At 59.8% G+C, this 16,804-nt stretch overlaps 1 protein-coding gene across 1 annotated transcript in view; it reads left to right on the top strand.

Annotated features, from left to right (window-relative positions):
- CYTH4 (cytohesin 4) overlaps positions 1-12,995 on the top strand; it is a 30,236-nt gene extending 17,241 nt beyond the window's left edge. The window contains exons 8-13 of the mRNA XM_012638036.1: positions 1,823-1,971; positions 7,068-7,179; positions 8,804-8,880; positions 9,257-9,328; positions 9,855-10,009; positions 11,317-12,995. Of these exons, the coding sequence (XP_012493490.1) occupies positions 1,823-1,971; positions 7,068-7,179; positions 8,804-8,880; positions 9,257-9,328; positions 9,855-10,009; positions 11,317-11,389 (638 nt within the window). The 3' untranslated portion in view covers positions 11,390-12,995. The remainder of the gene's footprint in view (positions 1-1,822; positions 1,972-7,067; positions 7,180-8,803; positions 8,881-9,256; positions 9,329-9,854; positions 10,010-11,316) is intronic.
- Positions 12,996-16,804: the final 3,809 nt, after the last annotated feature.

The raw sequence follows: 16,804 nt of genomic DNA, 5'->3' as shown, positions 1-16,804 counted from the left end.
TTCAGCACTGCCAAGCACAGATCTCACAGACCCCCTCAGGCTTCCCCCAAGCACCCAGATGCTGGGAGCCCAGACCGCTTCACAAGCCCTCACTGAACACCAACTCCATGTCGGGCCCTCTTCTGGGTGCTTGTCTACCAGGGCTGCCTCAGGACATGGTCCTTGGGAGAGGAGGAAATGATGGCATGGGGTGCTAAGGCAGCGGAACCCCTGTCTGAGGCCAAGGGTAGAGGAATCAGCAAGTCCAGAATGGCTTCTTGGAGGCAGTGGGGTCTGAATAGGGTTTTGAAGGATGAATAGGAGTTCTCCAGGAGGTTAAAGGGAAAAAGATACTTCCTGGCAGGAGTTGTAGTTTTAACAAAGGCCAGAAGCCATGAATCAGCCAGGGTATGGTATAGGGTGCAAAGGGACATAGAAGGAGATCAACGAAGGTCAGTCCTGCATACCCCTCTCTCCCAGGGCTAACCAAATGCCCAAGCAGAGATACCCAGAGGATGGGGTGGGTGAGAGACCATCACAACCAGCTTGTCCTGGCCTCTTCTCTCGATCTAGAGTTATCATAACAGTTCTGTTTATTAAGCAGTCCCTGCGTGCTAAGTGCTTCACAGGTACGAAGTCACTGAGTCCGTACATCCGCTCTGTGAGGTCAGGAGTAGTCTCCTCCCTTCTTGAAGCATAGAATCACAGCCTCAGAGACATGGAGTCACTTGTCCATGGCCACGCCATCCCTTGGCTGTGCCCACAGACAAATCTTATAGAGCCTTTGCCCTACTTTGCAGTTATATGTTAATTTAGTGTTTGCTCGTGCATTACCTGTCAGATCCACAAGTCCAAATGCCCCACCAGGGCAGGGACCGTATCAGATCCATCACCAATGGCTCCCAGGCCCACAGCATAGAGTAGGTGCTCAATAAATATCTGTAGCTAGGAAGGAAGGAATTTGTAAAGCACCAGATTTGAATTATGGTCCCATTACTTCTTTAATTTTGAGACCTTGGGCATGTAACTTAACCTCCCGGGGCCTCAGTTTCCTCATCCATATAATGGGAGTGGTAGCAGTACCTGCTTCACAGGATGGTCATGGGGTATAAAGAGCTCAGCACAGACAAGCACTGACAGTCATGTGCCACCGTTATCAGAGGCAGAATCATCGATGTTCTAGAACAGGGAGCTACTTCACAGATTAACCTATGAATGCCACAGACAGGGGAGCTGAAGGTCAGGGAGGTGGGGTACTTCCCTAGGCCAGCCAGAGAGGTGGAGACACAGCCGACTTCCCTGGCTCAGGATGCAGTCGGAGCTGCAGCCACCTCGCCCCAAACCCTCAGCCCAGCCTCACTCCCCAGCACGTGGCCGTCTGAATAATGGAACAGGAGCACCAGCTCAGGGCCCCCCGATGCCAGCACGGTGACAAAGCGGCACGTGGCTAATCCCTGAACAGTGCTGCCAACAATGAGTGTTCTCGAGTTCGGAGGAGGCAGAGAACAGAGTGGGCAGGGGCCGGAAGGGCTCTGTGGGAGGAGGCCCGGAGCTGGGGCCCCGAGGCAGAGGAGGGAAGGCGGGTGGCCCGGCAGGGGCCCGGCAGGAGGGAAAGCGCAGAGACGGGAAGGCAGAGAGGGGCTCAGGAACGGGACCACTGAGGTTTGTTTGGAGCAGGGGTCCAGCGAGAGTGGGAGGTGAGGCCAGGCCTCGAATGCCAAGCCGGGGGACAGAGTTGACCTTGAGGGCCTTGCAGCAGCAGATTCCTGGCCCCTAGAAGGGGTCGGAGCAGAGGCGGGGAGAGTGGCCAGGGCCAGGACTGTGACCCGCCGCCCCTCCGCAGACACCTGCTACGTGCTGTCTTTCTCCGTCATCATGCTCAACACCAGCCTCCACAACCCCAACGTGCGGGACAGGCCACCTTTCGAGCGCTTCGTGTCCATGAACCGCGGCATCAACAATGGCAGCGACCTGCCCGAGGAGCAGCTTCGGGTAAGAGGGCCGCAGCCCGCCCAGCCCAGTCCCTGGGCATCCAGGCAGGGCTGTCCCCAGATGCATGGCCAAGAGGGGCTCCTCTGAGACAGGCCACTCCACGAGAGGACCCGGCCGGAACGGGCCACCCAGGTTGGTGGCTGTCTTGAGATGGACCATCACGAAGAGGTTGGTCCTGAAACAGGCCTTCCCGGGAGTGGCCCCTACCTGGCAAAGGGTGTCTGGAGACAGCCCACCCAGGAGGCCCTCCCAGATTTAAGCCTTTGGGAGAGTCTGGGCACCATCATTCACAGCTTCCAAAATGGGTACCTCGTGCAGCCCAGGTCTGTTTCTTGGAATCCCAGATCCTTAGACTCTCGGCATGTCAGGGCTGAAAATCCTGAGCCTGTTCAAACGCCTCGCTCCTTTAGAGAGGAGGAAACCGAGGTCTTCCACCGGCCCTGCGTTAGCTCAGGAGCCAAGCAGGACCCCAGCCTCCTGTCTCCTTGCCGAGCAGCCCCTCCACACCATGCCAGGCCCTGTGCCCGGCACAGGTCACCCAGGGATGAATCAACCACAAGTGCTTCCCTGCCCAGTTCAGGGTGTGGTGGGAAGCCGATATATCAGTGCGTGTGAATTACACCCCAGCGTGATTCACGCCATGCTGGCTATGGGAGCGTAGCTATGGGGACAAGGAAGACACTATCGTTCTCCCGGCGGCAGGGGAAGGGTGCCATCCTGGAAGGCTCCACAGAAGAGGTGATTTCTGAGCTGGGCCTTGAAGGTTGCACAAGAGTATCCCCAGAGGAGAACAGGGAAAGGACATTCCAGAAAGAAGAAACAGAACCCAGGCCTGGCCTGGCTGGGAGGGGAGGGGCACCCAGTGTGGCTGGCGAGGTGTGGGTATGTGTGGACAGCGATGGGGGGTAGGGCAGGGCCGGGGTGTCTAAGGACAGTTTAACTATTTTCTACTGGCAGGACAGAGCCTGGAGCCATCTGTGGTCATGGGAGGGAGAGATTCAGGGCTGTGCTTAGCAAAAATGAACGCACAGTTCATTTCAAGGACTAGAGACATCCCAGGGCTCAAGAGAGCTTCAGTCCCCTCCACAGTCGGAGCCCAGCAGGGAGGCGAGGAGGGGCATGAACACCACCCTCCTGGCTCAGTGCCGTGTGTATACCTCCTGCCTCAAAGGCTGGGCTGGAGCCTGGGTCTGGAATGACTCTGTGTCCCCAAAGTCTGAGAACTGCCTCACCCTTAGCCCACGGCCCACGTTGGCCCCGGGAGAGGAGGTTTACCCTGAAGGGGCCACTGTGTAGAATGGGGGCCTGAGAGCTGGTTGGAGCTCAGGTCAAGTCCCGCTCCCCCGTTTGCCTGCCGGGTGACCTTGGGCAATGACTCACTGGGGTCTGAGCCACTGTTCCCTCCACCAGCAGAATGGGGATAATAATGCCTGTGTCAGAGAACGGCAGTGGGTAGTAATTTTTTAAAATGCAAAGGGCAGAGCCTGTGCCAGGTACATCGTACAGGCTCTAAATGTGGCTCGTGTCACTATTAAGAACAATTAACAATGAAAAAAGCCCAGCACTTAGTAAAATGCCTGAAACATGAAAGACCTTTGAGAGTCGCTCACTCACCCCGTTCGGGGTCCTCTTGGCGCCATGCTGGGCGCACTTTGTCTGGCAGGCAATGGGTTAACTCCTCCCCGGCACTAGTCCCTCCGGATCTCCGGCCACTACTGCCTTCAGCCCAGTGGGCTTCTTCAGAACCGCCTTGGGTGTTTTCCCAATTCCAGCCTTTTGCTAATAACAGTGCGCTACATCCGTATAGAACTTGTGGCTTCTATTATCCCAATTTAGCTTCAGAACCTGCCTGGGAGGCCTAGGAAGGGCCTGTTATCCTCTTCAGCAGCCCGGAGAGCCAGGCTGGAGGGGAAAGAACAGAGCGCCAGTCACAGCCACACCCAGGCCTGGCCGCCCCCTTTCTGCTTGCGGGACGTTGGGAAGTGGCTTGACCGCTCTGGCTCCCAGCTCACGGGACTGCTGTAGAAACGGAAGGCGTTTAGCAAAGTGCCTGGTGCAGGTGGTGCGGCTGATTAATCCTGAAGCTTCCCAGGGCATAGAGAGAACCACATAGGCCTGCTCCGTGCCAGCCACGACTTTCGCAGGTGGCTGCGTGGGTTTGGGGGTCTTCTCGCCTTCTCTGGGCCTCATCGTCCCCATGTGTAAAGCAAGGACTCAGCTTGAAGCACCTTCAGGTATTTCCACATTCCCCACTTTGCAGAAGGATTCTCCGTGCAGCGACTCCAGCTTGGGCCAGCACATGAGAAGGACGCGTAATGCTTTTCAGTGGCCTAAATTGTAAAATTAAATTTACACGGATATGTTACGTAAAGAGCAGTCATCCCAAGGGCACGAGGACCGTGGCGGTGTGAGCTGGGAAAGGCTGTGGAGGGGAGCCTGGTGGCAGTGGGGGGACAGGCGGGTTGAGCGGGTCTTGCCCTGGCCGTCCAGATGGGGCTGGGACACAGTGCCCCAGAGGCTTGGGCAAAGGTGCAGGGTCTGGACTCAGGATGGGAGAGCCAAGCCCAGCTCTGCCTTTATGGTTACACCACCTGGGGTGTGAGCCTCAGTTTCCTCATCTGAGAAGCGGGCTGATCATGCTGACCTCACATTGTTTTCCAGAGAAAAAGTCAAGCACCTGGCACTCGGCAGGCACCTGAGAAAAGCTAGGAGAGGAATCGCCTACCCTGAGAGAGCTGCTGGGAGAGGGAGCTGAGGGGGAAGAGGGACAGGAGGCAAGGGGGCCAAGAACACCCTCCAGAGTTACAGGTGGAGAAACTGAGGCCTGGGCAGGAAAACATTCTCCCATTTCCAGGCATCTTCTACTATAGGCAGCCCCGGACCTCGTGAGTCCTTGTCTGAGCCTCTCGGTCAGAATGTCCCGTGTGCTGGGCACAGTCCTAAGTCCTTTGTGTTCTCATTAAGGAGAGCTCCAAGAGAAGTAGCTGGCCAGGGTCTCATAGTTTGTGAGGGGTCCTGAGCCCTTCCCTCTGCAGAGAGCAGAGGCAAGATTTGGGGATGGAGGGCTTGGCTGCATTTCCCAGCACCAGTTGCTCCCTGGCTAGGGGATCTCAACTCAGGCCACTGAAAAGATCAGAGATCCATTTGCCTGCAGCCATGTTGGCTTCAGGCTCAGCTAGATCCAGGTACCCAAGGACATCAGGGCTCAATCCAGTCATTCTCTCTCTCAGCGATCCCCTCCTCCGCGCTGGTTTCCCTCTTCGACAAGCTCTGCCCCGGCGTGGCAGAGACGGCCCAGGCTTCCAGTCTGCTTAGCGGTCCTCCTTCTCGGCAGTTTACACTAAAGTCCCGGGGTCAAGGCTCATTGGCTAGCTTGGGCTATATGTCCCTCCCTGAACTGCGGTGAGCAGGAAGAAATGAGTGAGTCATTCACCCCCTCGTGGGCCTGGAGGTGGGGGATGGTGAGTGGCAACCCCCTCCCACCCCACCCCCAGCAATCTAAACAGAAAGTAGAGGGGAGGTGACCCCCCCAGAGGAAAATTGAGGAGGTGGGAGACAGACAGAGACCAGGCCAGCAGAGCCACTGGAAGGGGCCCTTGTAATTCTGCACGTCCACCCAGCCAGGAGTCAGCTGAGCGTTTTCTTACAGGGCAGGCTGGTGTTACAAGGTACAGGAAGCGTGGGCGAGCCGAGCCGTTTTCTTGTGGGGGCGGAATGTGCAGGCTGATACGGTGACCACAGAAGCTGCCGGGTCCTCCTGTGGGTTTTGTGGGGGCTGAGGGCCCCCACCTAACCCCCCAACAGCACACACCTCCTTGGTTGGGCCTTCCAAACATTCGCCTGTGCTGGTGGCTTTGCTGCTGGATCTTCCTGCCCCAGGCCCCTGTTCAACCAGCCAGAGCCACCCGGGAGTTCCCAGGGCAAGGCTGGACCTGGCCAGGAGCGGGGTGTGGGGGCTCTCAAAAGAGAACTGGTCACTGTCTTCCCCACCTCCACGCCACCACCGCTAGGCTGGGCTCAGGGAAACCCGCTTCCGGCCTGTCCCTCGCTGCAGACCCTGAGCGTTGTCTCAGGTCAGAAAGGAACGTAAAGAAGCAGCAAGCACCATTTCTAACAGTCTGGGAGAATCAAACAATACTTGTGACAGTTTCATTTAAAATCTCAAAGAAACCATCAGCACAGCAGCACATGCAAATGCAACAAAAGGAAATGATTTCATTATCTTACACACACTGTGTCTGGCTTTACTAAGCAGACGGTTTAGAACGTTTTTCCAAACACTTGGAAATCTGGGCAGGTTGTTCATGGAACACAACGCCTCCTGGCAGGAGATTCAAAGCACACAGGGGTGATCCGGCACCAGCATCCACACCTCGCCCACAGGGAGGTGCCATCCCTGGCTTGCATACCTCCGGTGACAAAGAGCTCATTACCCTACAAGGTTGCTGCTTCCACATTTCACCAGCTCGTACTGCCAGAAAGGCTTCCATGGAGAACTGAAGTCTGCTTTCTGGGAACTCCCCACACCCCACCTCTGCCCATCCAGAGGAGACGGGCCTTTGAGAGCCACTCAGCATCCCACCTTGGGGCTCTCCTTTGAACGGGCCTCTCAACACGGAGCAGCCAATCCCTCCTCCCCGGTAGCTCCTTGGGCCCCCCCATCCCAGGGTGTATCTGGAAGTCTCTGCTGCCACAGCCAAGCAGAAGCGAGGGCCCCTCCTCCCATGGCCTTTGCTCAAGGAGGTGCTCACTCTGGCCACTGCGCGTGTGTGTGCACGTGTGCACGTATGCATGTGTGTGAACACACGTGTCTGAGTTGCCAGCCCCGCTCACTCTGCTCTACGGTAGCGCAGGGGGAGGCACGATGTGGGGGGGTGGCCAGGCCAGGCCCAGGCAGAAGGGGAAGCACCGATGGGCCTGGGGGCCCAGGGAGGGTTCCAAAAGAAGGGCCCAGGGGCCATGAGGAGCTAACCGGTGACCAGTGAAAAAAGAGTTTGCCCAGAGGGTGAGTGACCTTCTTGAGGCCACACAGGCCAGGCCCAGGCCCTGGACTCAGGTGACTCACAGCCAGGTCCTTCGCCCTTCTCTCGGGACAGAACCTCTTCGACAGCATCAAGAGTGAGCCCTTCTCCATCCCTGAGGACGACGGCAACGACCTCACGCACACCTTCTTCAACCCGGACCGGGAGGGCTGGCTGCTCAAGCTGGGTGAGAGGCCGCCAGGCACAGGCCCCGACACACACACACATGCACACACATGCACACACGCGTGCACGTGGGCACACGGCATGCACACACGCTCACAGGCAGCCGCGGGGGTAGAGCTGCAGCCCCAGGTCTCCTGACCCCAGGGCAGCAGTCTGCCCGCCCCATCCAGCCAGGGAAGGGAGAGGGCGGGGAGGGAGAGGGCTCGAGAGGCAGACAGAGCCACAGATAAGCCCTCCAACTGCAGTTCTGTCTCTCTCCCCGCGGGGTGGGGACAGCAGTCTTAGAGGGAAGTACCATTTGTTCAGAACCTACTAAGTGCAGGCAGGGTGCTAGTCCCTAGGACAGCCGGGCTCTGGGCGGCCTTTCCAAGGAAGCCAAGTCTCTGTGAAGCCAGGCCATCTGCCCAAGGCCACACAGCCAGCAAGAGGCAGCTTTGAGGGGACAGAGGATGGGGTGTCCCTGAGGGAGGGGTGGGAGGACAGCAGGATGTGGCTCAGGGGAGCCTCGCCTCAAGCTAGCTGGGGGCAGGGAGGGCCTCCACCCTGCAGAGAGCAGTGGGGGTGGGAGCGGCAGCAGAGTCCAGCAGGGGAACCCCAGTGCCTGGCCGTCTGCCCCTGCCTCCTCCACACACACTTCCAGAAGCTTCCCCAGCAGGGACAGCCCAGCCAGGGACAGACAGTGCCTCCAAGGCAGGCAAGGAAAGATGTCCCATGTCGAAGCAGGGGCCTCAGCCTGGGCAAACTCCCGCTGTGCAGAGCTCTGGCACCTACTGTGCGCCAAGTGTCGCACCAGTCCTGCCCCCTGCCCCCAAACGCCCCCAAACTCGGCGTTTCTCTTCACCCGCTCCCCGGCCTATCTCCGCAGACCGCTTGGCCTCCTGTCCTGCCCACCTGCCTGCTCTCAGCCCCTGCAAGCTCTGAGTCACACTTCCTGACTCAGGCAGGAGAGGGGCCTCATTTGTACGGCCCTGGTTCAAACCCCAGCTCCTCCGCCCGGATGCTGGTGGCCAGGTGCCTCGGCCTCCGTTTCTGCAGCTGTAAGATGGGACAACAATCCCCTCAAGGGTTAAATGTGCGGAAAAATGGCCAAGAGTGGGGCTCTGGAACAAGGACACTCGTGTCCAAATCCCAGCTCTGCAGCAGGACATTGGGCAGACGACTTAACCTCCCCAGGCTCAGTCTCCTCATCTGTAAGATGGGGTTGCCCACGGTCCCCTCCTCGCAGGTGGTTATGAAGATGAATAAGTAAATATTATTGAAACCTTCTAGAACAGTGCCTGGCACATCAAAGATGAAATGCTTAGCACCGTGCCAGGCAGGGAGCAGGCGAAGGGATGAACCCAGGAGTCATGGCAGCTGGAAAGAGCAGGGAATGGCCAGCCACTGTGCCCAGGACCTGACCAGGGAGGAGCCCCTAATGCTGGCTCCAGCAGCCCTGGGCCTGGGGGTGACAAGAGCTGCTAAGGCTTTTGTGTGAGGAAGGGATGGATGTGGGAAAATCGCAGTGGGCAGGGGCTAGGGGGTTCAGGTGGGGGCTCAGGGGAAGCAGCCTGGCCCTGCTGTTCCCTGGAGGGGTGTCAGCGGCCCAGGAGGAGGACTAATCTGCTACCTCTTGGCCTTCGCAGGGGGCCGCGTGAAGACGTGGAAACGGCGCTGGTTCATCCTGACCGACAACTGCCTCTATTACTTCGAGTTCACCACCGTGAGCAGGGGTCCCTGCCTCCCCGCCCAACCCCACTCCCAACTCCCGCTAAGCAGTCGACTAACAGAGCTTGGAACCTTTTGAGATCATTCAGTCCACCTCTGTGCCCATTTTACAGATGAGGAAAACTGAGGTGCAAAGAGGAGGAAAGGCTGAGCCAAGAGCCAAGGGCCAAGGCAGAGCCCAGGCTTAAAGCCAGGTCTTCTAATCCCCAGCCAGAGCTCTGCTCATGCTGCCCTGCCCCACCCACCGGCTGGACAAGTCTTGGAGGAAGGGCGCACTCTTCTTTGGGTTTGGGGAGCCCCACAAGTTTGCTCCCTGCCCTGGGCCCCAAGGCTCCACTGCTGACCCTGACCTTCCTTCCCTCTCCCTGTAGGACAAGGAGCCACGGGGAATCATACCCCTGGAGAACCTCTCGGTGCAGAAGGTGGACGACCCCAAGAAGCCAGTACGTCTTGGGTGGGGGCCAGGCCAGAGCTGCTGGGGAGCTTCCTACACTGGGCATGGGACAGGGCGGCTGGGCTGGGCTCTGCTGGCAGCTGGACTGTGCCCACCACGCCTTCTGTGTGGCTCGGGGCTGCCCTTCCTCCCCCCGCTGGGGCCGTGGACCATGGGGAGGGGTCCATGTCAACAAAAGGGCGTGGTTGTCCTCAGTTGTCTTGCCGAGCTTGACTCTGACACTGGCTGGATGACCTTGAGTAAGTCACTTCTCCTTTCTGAGCCTCAGTGTCCCCGCCTGTCACACGGGGATTTGAGGGAGAATGGTGGACTTGGGTTGAGCCTGGCACGTCGTCAGCGCTCAGTGCAGGTGGCAGCTCCTGCCCCCCCACCTGTCATAGGGAGCAGGCAGGTGGAGGGGGGGTTCCTGCAGGGGGGACACCAGCTGCTTGTCTGCCCCAGTGTCTGGTCCTCTATGAGCCTCCTGGAGAGCCAAGCGCAGCCCCCGACCCACCCTCACCCACCACTCCCTGCAGTTCTGCCTGGAGCTCTACAACCCCGGCTGCCGGGGCCAGAAGATAAAGGCCTGCAAGACAGACGGCGACGGCAAGGTGGTGGAGGGCAAGCACGAGTCTTACCGGATCTCGGCCTCCAGTGCCGAGGAGCGCGACCAGTGGATCGCGGCCATCCGGTAAGGGATGCCCAGGCCATGGGGACGGCTTCCTGTCACCTGCCAGAAGCCCCTGCTTCTCTTGGATCTTGTTCCCTTGTTTGTAAAGGGGGCAAACTCAGGACTCTCCCTCGTGTTTCTGGCCTGCAGACCCCTGCCGCCCACATTCCATGGGCACTTCCTGTGGGGGACGTGGTGGAGGGAGAGACCAGCCGTGGGGTTGCTGGGAGGATCAGGCGAGGTGTTGCATGTAGGGCTCTCGTGCAGCACCTGGCGTGCAGTAAGCGCTCGCAAACGATGCCCTTGTTGGCACCACTCCCCAAAGTGGCCTTGGGAAGGGCCTGGTGGAGGTGGAGGCCAGGGCTTTCCAGGCAGAAGGACCAGTGTGGACAAGGCCAAGAGGGCCAGTCAGCAGGTAGCCCACCTGGACAGCATCCCAGGGTCCAGGTGAGGCCGGGCAGTGTGGGGGCTGAGGCTGCAGAGGATGGCAAGGCCGTAGTTGCCATGGCAACACGCTTTGGTTTCTCCCGGGGGCCCTGGGGAGCCACAGACTGGTGAATAGGGGAGAGGTGGCCAGGTGAGGAAGGCCACAGTGTAGGGGCTGCTTCCAAAGTGCCAAAGTGGGCGATGGAGGGACAGGTGTTGTCGTCAAAGTCCAGGCGACAGATGCTGATGTGGCCACTGACTGGGGAGAGAAGCAGGGAAAGGCCACCTGGGAAGGGGCAAGGTGATGAACCTGCCAGGCTTGGCTCCACCCCAGCCAGAGACATCGGTGAGGGCAAGACCCGTGGGCCAGGAAGACAGGCGCGGCTGCTGGGCCGGGGCCGGGGCCCAGACACTTGCAGGTCTTTTCACCCAGGCCTTGCAGCAGCCCTGTGAGCCAGACCCATTCTCCTCTCCATTTTACAGATGAGGAAACTGAGGCCCAGAGAGGGGAGGGGCTTGTCCCGGGCCACACAGCCAGTGGGAACAGAGTAGGGCCCGGCAAGGAGGCCTGCCGGCCCCACCCCACGCTCTTTCCCCTCCTCCAGAGGGTCTACGATGGGAGCCAGGAGAGGGGTCTGGGACACTTTGGGACAGAATTGCCAGGACTCTCAGCTCCTGGTCCGAGGCCTCACCCTTCCCAGTGCCCACGGGACGCTGGGCCAGGCCGGCGAGGCTGCACTCACCGGGGCTCAGCCTTTGCTGGGGTCCCCTGGCCTCTCCGCTGTGGTAGAGCAGGCTGACACCTCCCTGGGAGCCCCACGCCCCTGATTACAGCCCTGGGAGACCAGACCCCCTTGATGGCCCGTCCCGCCCTGAAAGCTTTTCTCCGACTCTCATTCCAGAGCCAGCATCACCCGCGTCCCCTTCTACGACCTGGTCTCTGCTCGGAAGAAGAAGATTGCCAGCAAGCAGTGAGCTTCCTGAGTGGTGCTGGGGCCCAGCGTCCCGGGAACCCTGTGGCCTGTGGTACCTGAAGACCCACCTCCCGCCCCGGCGCACGCTTCCCTGGCCGCAGACATCCTCCCTCTCCCCCGTTACCTCGGGCTGACCGTAGAGGGGGAGGCGGAGCCCAGGAGGGTAGTGGGAACCTCAGGGGGCTCAGAGCCCGGCAGGGTGGCACCCTGGCCCTGGGCACCCAGCCGCAGCCAAGAAAGGCCCCCAGGCCCCCGCCTAAGTCCACTACAGCAAAGGGTGAGAAAAGCGAGTGAAGAGAAACCGGCCCCAGAACCCAGCACCCGTCTTCTCTCTGGACATCAAAACCCTCATCTCCGAAACAGCTCCTTGCGCTCAGAAGTGCTGTCGGCCCTCGAAGCAGTAGGGGCCAGGGCTCCCTGGGTGCTCCCGCCCTCCTGCTCCTCCTCCTGCTCGGACCATGCCAGCTCCTCCCCTGTCCTCAGGTCAGGCTTGGACGCACACACAGGGCTCAGCACAAACACACATACACGCTCACACACGCACACATAGCTCAGACCCACGGATGGGACCCCAGGGAGACACCAGGAGCACTGGACTGGGAGCCCAGACTCCTCAGTCTGTCCCAGCTCTGCCTCTGACTCACTGTGTGCCCTCTGCCAAGTCATGGTCCTTCTCCGGATCTTGCAAAACTGCAGTGTTTGGGCTCGAAACGTCCTGGCTCCTGCTGGGTCTGGACCCAGCGTCCGGCTGGAAATGCAGCACCTGCTCACTGAGCTGGGGAGACTCTGGGTGAGAGGCTGCTGGGAAGAGGAGAGCAGAGGGGACTCCACCCTCAACGATGTCTATTTGGGGTAGAGGAGCAAGTGGGACCCCTCAAGGAAATGACAGAGAGCGTCCCAGACAGATGGGACTCAAGCAGACGGGTGCTACAACCAAGAAGCCAAGAAGAGAGAGCTTTGCGGGCTGTGGTTACCAGGAGGGCTGCCTGGAGGCAGCGGTTGAGCCAACAAGTGACAAAGGGCTCATGCTTGGAGAGGCAGAGTCTCGGCCACGGCGCCCCTGGAGCATGGACCAGCAGTGCCACGGTGGTGAGGGGCAGCCCAGTGGGTCCCAGCATCTCGAGGCCCTCTGCGGCAGCATCAGAGTAGAGCTGACTTTCCGTACATGGGTAGCCGGCTCAGTCTCCAGGGAGGCCCAGCCTCGGGGAAGAGTCCACTAGCTGGAAGCACTTCTCACCCCCTCACACAGGCTCCAGGGAGCCCCTAGAGGGAAATTCCTTGGCAGAGGAACAGGAAACGGGGTTGCCTCTGCCCCACTGCCAGCCCGAGTGGCAAGTGCGTGGGAGCAGGTGGACTCAGGAGGAACCGCAGCTCACCAGGCACGCCCACACATGCATACCTTCCACGGGGTCAGGATGGAGTAGCCGCCCTGGGAGGTGGTGAGATCCCTGTCTCTGGAGGTGTGCAAGTACCTGGTAGTGATATTGCACTAGGGAAGGTCTGGGCTGGGTGCCTTGCTGGACAGTTGAGGATTTCTACAGGTTCACGTCAGCCTGTGAGTTGAGCCCCACCTCTGCCGCCTCATTTGGCCTGTGGAGGGGCAGCCAGGGGTCACAAAAGGAACACTGGGCTGGGGGACGGGGGTCGGAGGTCTTCTCCTGCCTCTGGCACACACCGGCTGTGTGACTTTAGTCTACTCCCTTTCCCTCTCTGGTCCTCAGCTTCCCCCACCATGGAGCGGGTGGGATCGGTGATTTTCTAGGCATGAGTGGCTGTTCTGGGAGTCACTCAGAAGAGAAAATAAAGCTCATGATCCCACCTGTGAGTGGGGCTCTGGCCTCTCCGTGACCAAGTCTGCCATCCTTGACCCCACGCTGGCCTTCACCTTCGTCCCTTTCCCAGCTAAGGCCGGAGGGCCAGCCACGGAGGCGTGGGCACTCCGAGGGCCCTGGAGCCTCCTTCTGAGGACACTGGCCGCCATGTTGGACAAAAGTCCCAGGGGCTGGACTTCCAACAGGGCTCCTTCAGAACAGGGACAGGGTGAGCGGGTTCTGTCAAGCCCGGGGAAAGGCAAAAGAACTTTCCAGCAGTCACGGCTATCTAAAGATAGAAAGACACACCGATAGCTGGGACACAAGCATTACAAAAGCAATCCATGTAACCTAAACATTTCTACTACCTTAATATTTTGAATTAAATAAACAAAGATAGAAAGAGCTGCTGCCCCAGGAGATAAGTAGTAAGTTCCCTGTCTCTGGAGGAATGCCCGCACCACCTTCTTCAATGATCACTTGGGGGGTTACAGAGGAGCTTGAATTCTGTTATCCTCCTTTATTTGTACTCCCCACAAATACTTATTGAGCACCTACGGTGTGCCAGGCACTGTTCCAGGCACTTGTAGAACAAGACAGAAGCCCCACCTGCATGGGGCTCACATTCCAGTGGTCCTGAATTCTAGGACTCTAGGCAGCCTCGGTGCGGCCTAGGTGGCAGGGCACGAAGGTCACCCCCACACCCTCACCCCGCCCCCTGCCTGAGGTCCCACCACTGGAGTCACTCCTGGAAGACCACAAGGAGCTGAACTGGTCACCTTTCCATACCTTCCTCCACCCAGCCCGTGCTTGCCGAGCTGCTGCTGCGCTCCAGGCTCCCGCACAGAGCCGGGGAGATCAAGACGAGTCTAGTCGGGGAGACAGCTGTGAACGGCCAGTCACAGCCCGGCTGACTCGTGCTGTAACGGAGTGGGCAGGGGGGCAGTACAGGGCTGGGCCGGGCAGAGGGGCAACCCGGGGAGGCTTCTCAGAGGAGGGTGCTTGCGTGCTGGCAGCCAGGCCAGGGAAAGGATACACACCTGACAGTGCCCTGAGCTCACCTCACGTCTGCCCCCCACTGGCCTGTGCACTTCCCCAGTGCCTGGCACGCAGTGGGTGCATAATAGTAGCTGGCTCAGTTGAAGTTAGCTGATAAAAGGCTCTCTGGGCCTGAGCATGAGCAGGCTCACATGTCTGGAGGCCTAGGGACCTGTGAGAACGTGGGTGCCACTGGGGATGGAGCAGGGGCCGGAGAGGCGGGTGGAGCTGCTTCACAAGTCGGGAACCGAGTGTGACTCAGTGGCCCCCTTACCCCTGCCCGGCAGCCTCTACCCCCGCCCCGCCATTCTGCCGCTCCTCGCTCTGGGCAGCAGGGGGCTCCCACCACACGCAGATGAGAGGCTCCCGTGCTGCCGCCAGACTGGGCCCAGCCTGGCCCGACTGCCCCTTGCAGGGATGGGGACCTCTGTCCAGAGTGGAGCCCTGGCCTGGGCATCTTGGGGATGGGGGGTCCAGGTCTACTGGGGTCTGCGGGCTCGAGCAGCCCAAGACACCCATGGACACGAGCACGAGACGAGCACGAGCCTCCCTCTCCCCTCGTGCAGGGCAGCCATGCGGGCAGGGCCCGGACTGGGTCCTGGAGTCTGCAGGGAGACTTGGGCTGTCTCCATTTCTGGCTGTGGGGCTCTGAACTAGTTGCTTGCCCTCTCTGGATGCGATTTTCCTCCCTGAGGGGTTGGGCCAGGTGAGCTCTGTGGCGTGAACCCTTAGTGGGGACTTCCGCATGCAAGGGGGTCTCAGGCCAGGGTATAATGCAGCTCCCCCTGGGACAGATGGCGGATGGGGTGAGCAGGTGGGACAAAAGCCACGTACTGTGAGAGGGCCCAGGGGGCAGTGGCGAGGGCTGCCCAGAGGGCCTGGGTTTGAGGCCCAACTCTACCCTATTCTTAAGCAAGTTTCCCAAGCTCCCTGGGCCTCAGATTTCCCATCGAAAAGATAGGAATGATTAAACTTATGCAGAATGCTTAGAACAGTGTTGGGCAGCTACTCAGGGTTAAGTGCCACTATTATTTTTGCCACAGGCAGACTGAGTACCTGCTTTCATGGAGATACAAATGGGCTGGGGTCACTGGAGAAGAAAACATTCACATGAGCCGTAGGTGGGGGAGATCTGGGAAGGCTTCTTGGAAGAGGCGCTCATGAAATATAAGCCAAGTGGGGACCTGGGCCTTCCAGCCAGTGGGCCATAGGGGGCAGGACAAGGCAAGGTATTTCTGGGACTCCCCTGGGCCCCAAACACAACCCTCGGTGGGCCAAAGGGGTGCAAGGTTGAGGGATGCTGGCGCTGGCGGAGGCCGAGCTGCGTGCGCGGCGCTGCAATCCCTGCATTTCCGAGGCGGCAGCTCCGACCGCACGAAGCCCTGACTGGGGCATCCGGTAACGTGGCTGCCGAACAGAGCCATCCCAGCCTGAGGGCGGGCAAGCTTGGCACCGAGGCCCTGGGTTGGGGTAGGAAAGGGCAAGGGGGCTCTGAGAAGGCAAGGTGGACCCCTGCCAGGTGCCTGGGAGGAGGAGCCCCTCCATCCTGAGGCCTGGCACCCGGAGCTGGCGCTGGGCCCCTGCCCGGATGCCAGGGGGCAGGAGATAGGGGGCAGGCAGCCCAAGTCGGGCGGCAGGTGTGAAAGACCTGGAGAAATTGATTTATTAGGGACGATGAAAGGAGCTAAATATGTTTGCCGGCTCAGCGATGACTCAGGCGTTCATTCCCCAGGGGTCCGAAAGCGTGAGCATCAAAGAATCAAAGGCAGGCCTCCCCCCGCCAGGGCACTGCCGGCCTCAAGCCCCTCCTTTCCTGTGATGAGAGGACCACCCCCGAGTGTCCTGAGAGCCTGGCCTCTGAGGGGCACCAGGGACCCGGCCGCTCCGGCCTGCACGCCCACAACCCCTCCAGGCTTCACCCAGAATGGCTGAGCCTCGGAGTGAGACGCGTCTAGGCAGAAATCCTGGCCTTGCCCGAAACTGCTGTGTGATCTTGGACAAGTGACCGACCCTCTCTGGACCCACATTTACTGGGGGCACTCATCCCTACCAAGCCAGGCCCCACCTCTTCCTCCCTGCCTGGCAGTGTGGTTCCATCCCATTCGGCTTCTAGACAGCAGAGCGCAGCCTTCTCTGCCCACAATCCACCGACTGCAGGAAGAGACGCCAGAGTCCACGGGGCCTCGTTGGGGGAGAACATGCTCTTCTAGCACCGGTTCCAGGCGCTGGGCTTCCGGAGAAACTGATGAATCAGAGTCTGTAGGCCAGAGACGGGGCGAGCAGAGGAGGGCGAAATGACCTCACCGTGGGGAAAACACTCGGGGGCTACAGCAGGGATGAGGAAAGGAGGCTTGAGGGGTCCAGGGAGGAGAAGAGAGGAGGGGGTGTGGGGCAAACATCTGCCAGGCAGTGGGGGCAGACATTCCTGATGTGGGGGACAGCTCAGGGAAATGCGTGGGGCCCCCAAACAGCAGTTTGGCACATTTGGGGAGCACTGAACTCTTTGGTGGGCCTGGAGGGGGCCCGCCTGGAACAGCAGGACTCGGAAAGGAACAGAAGCAGGACTA

This window comes from Propithecus coquereli, unplaced genomic scaffold, assembly GCF_000956105.1.
Source record: "Propithecus coquereli isolate 6110/MARCELLA unplaced genomic scaffold, Pcoq_1.0 Scaffold126, whole genome shotgun sequence".
Lineage (NCBI taxonomy): Eukaryota > Metazoa > Chordata > Mammalia > Primates > Indriidae > Propithecus > Propithecus coquereli.
This window is presented reverse-complemented; position numbering and strand designations above follow the sequence as displayed.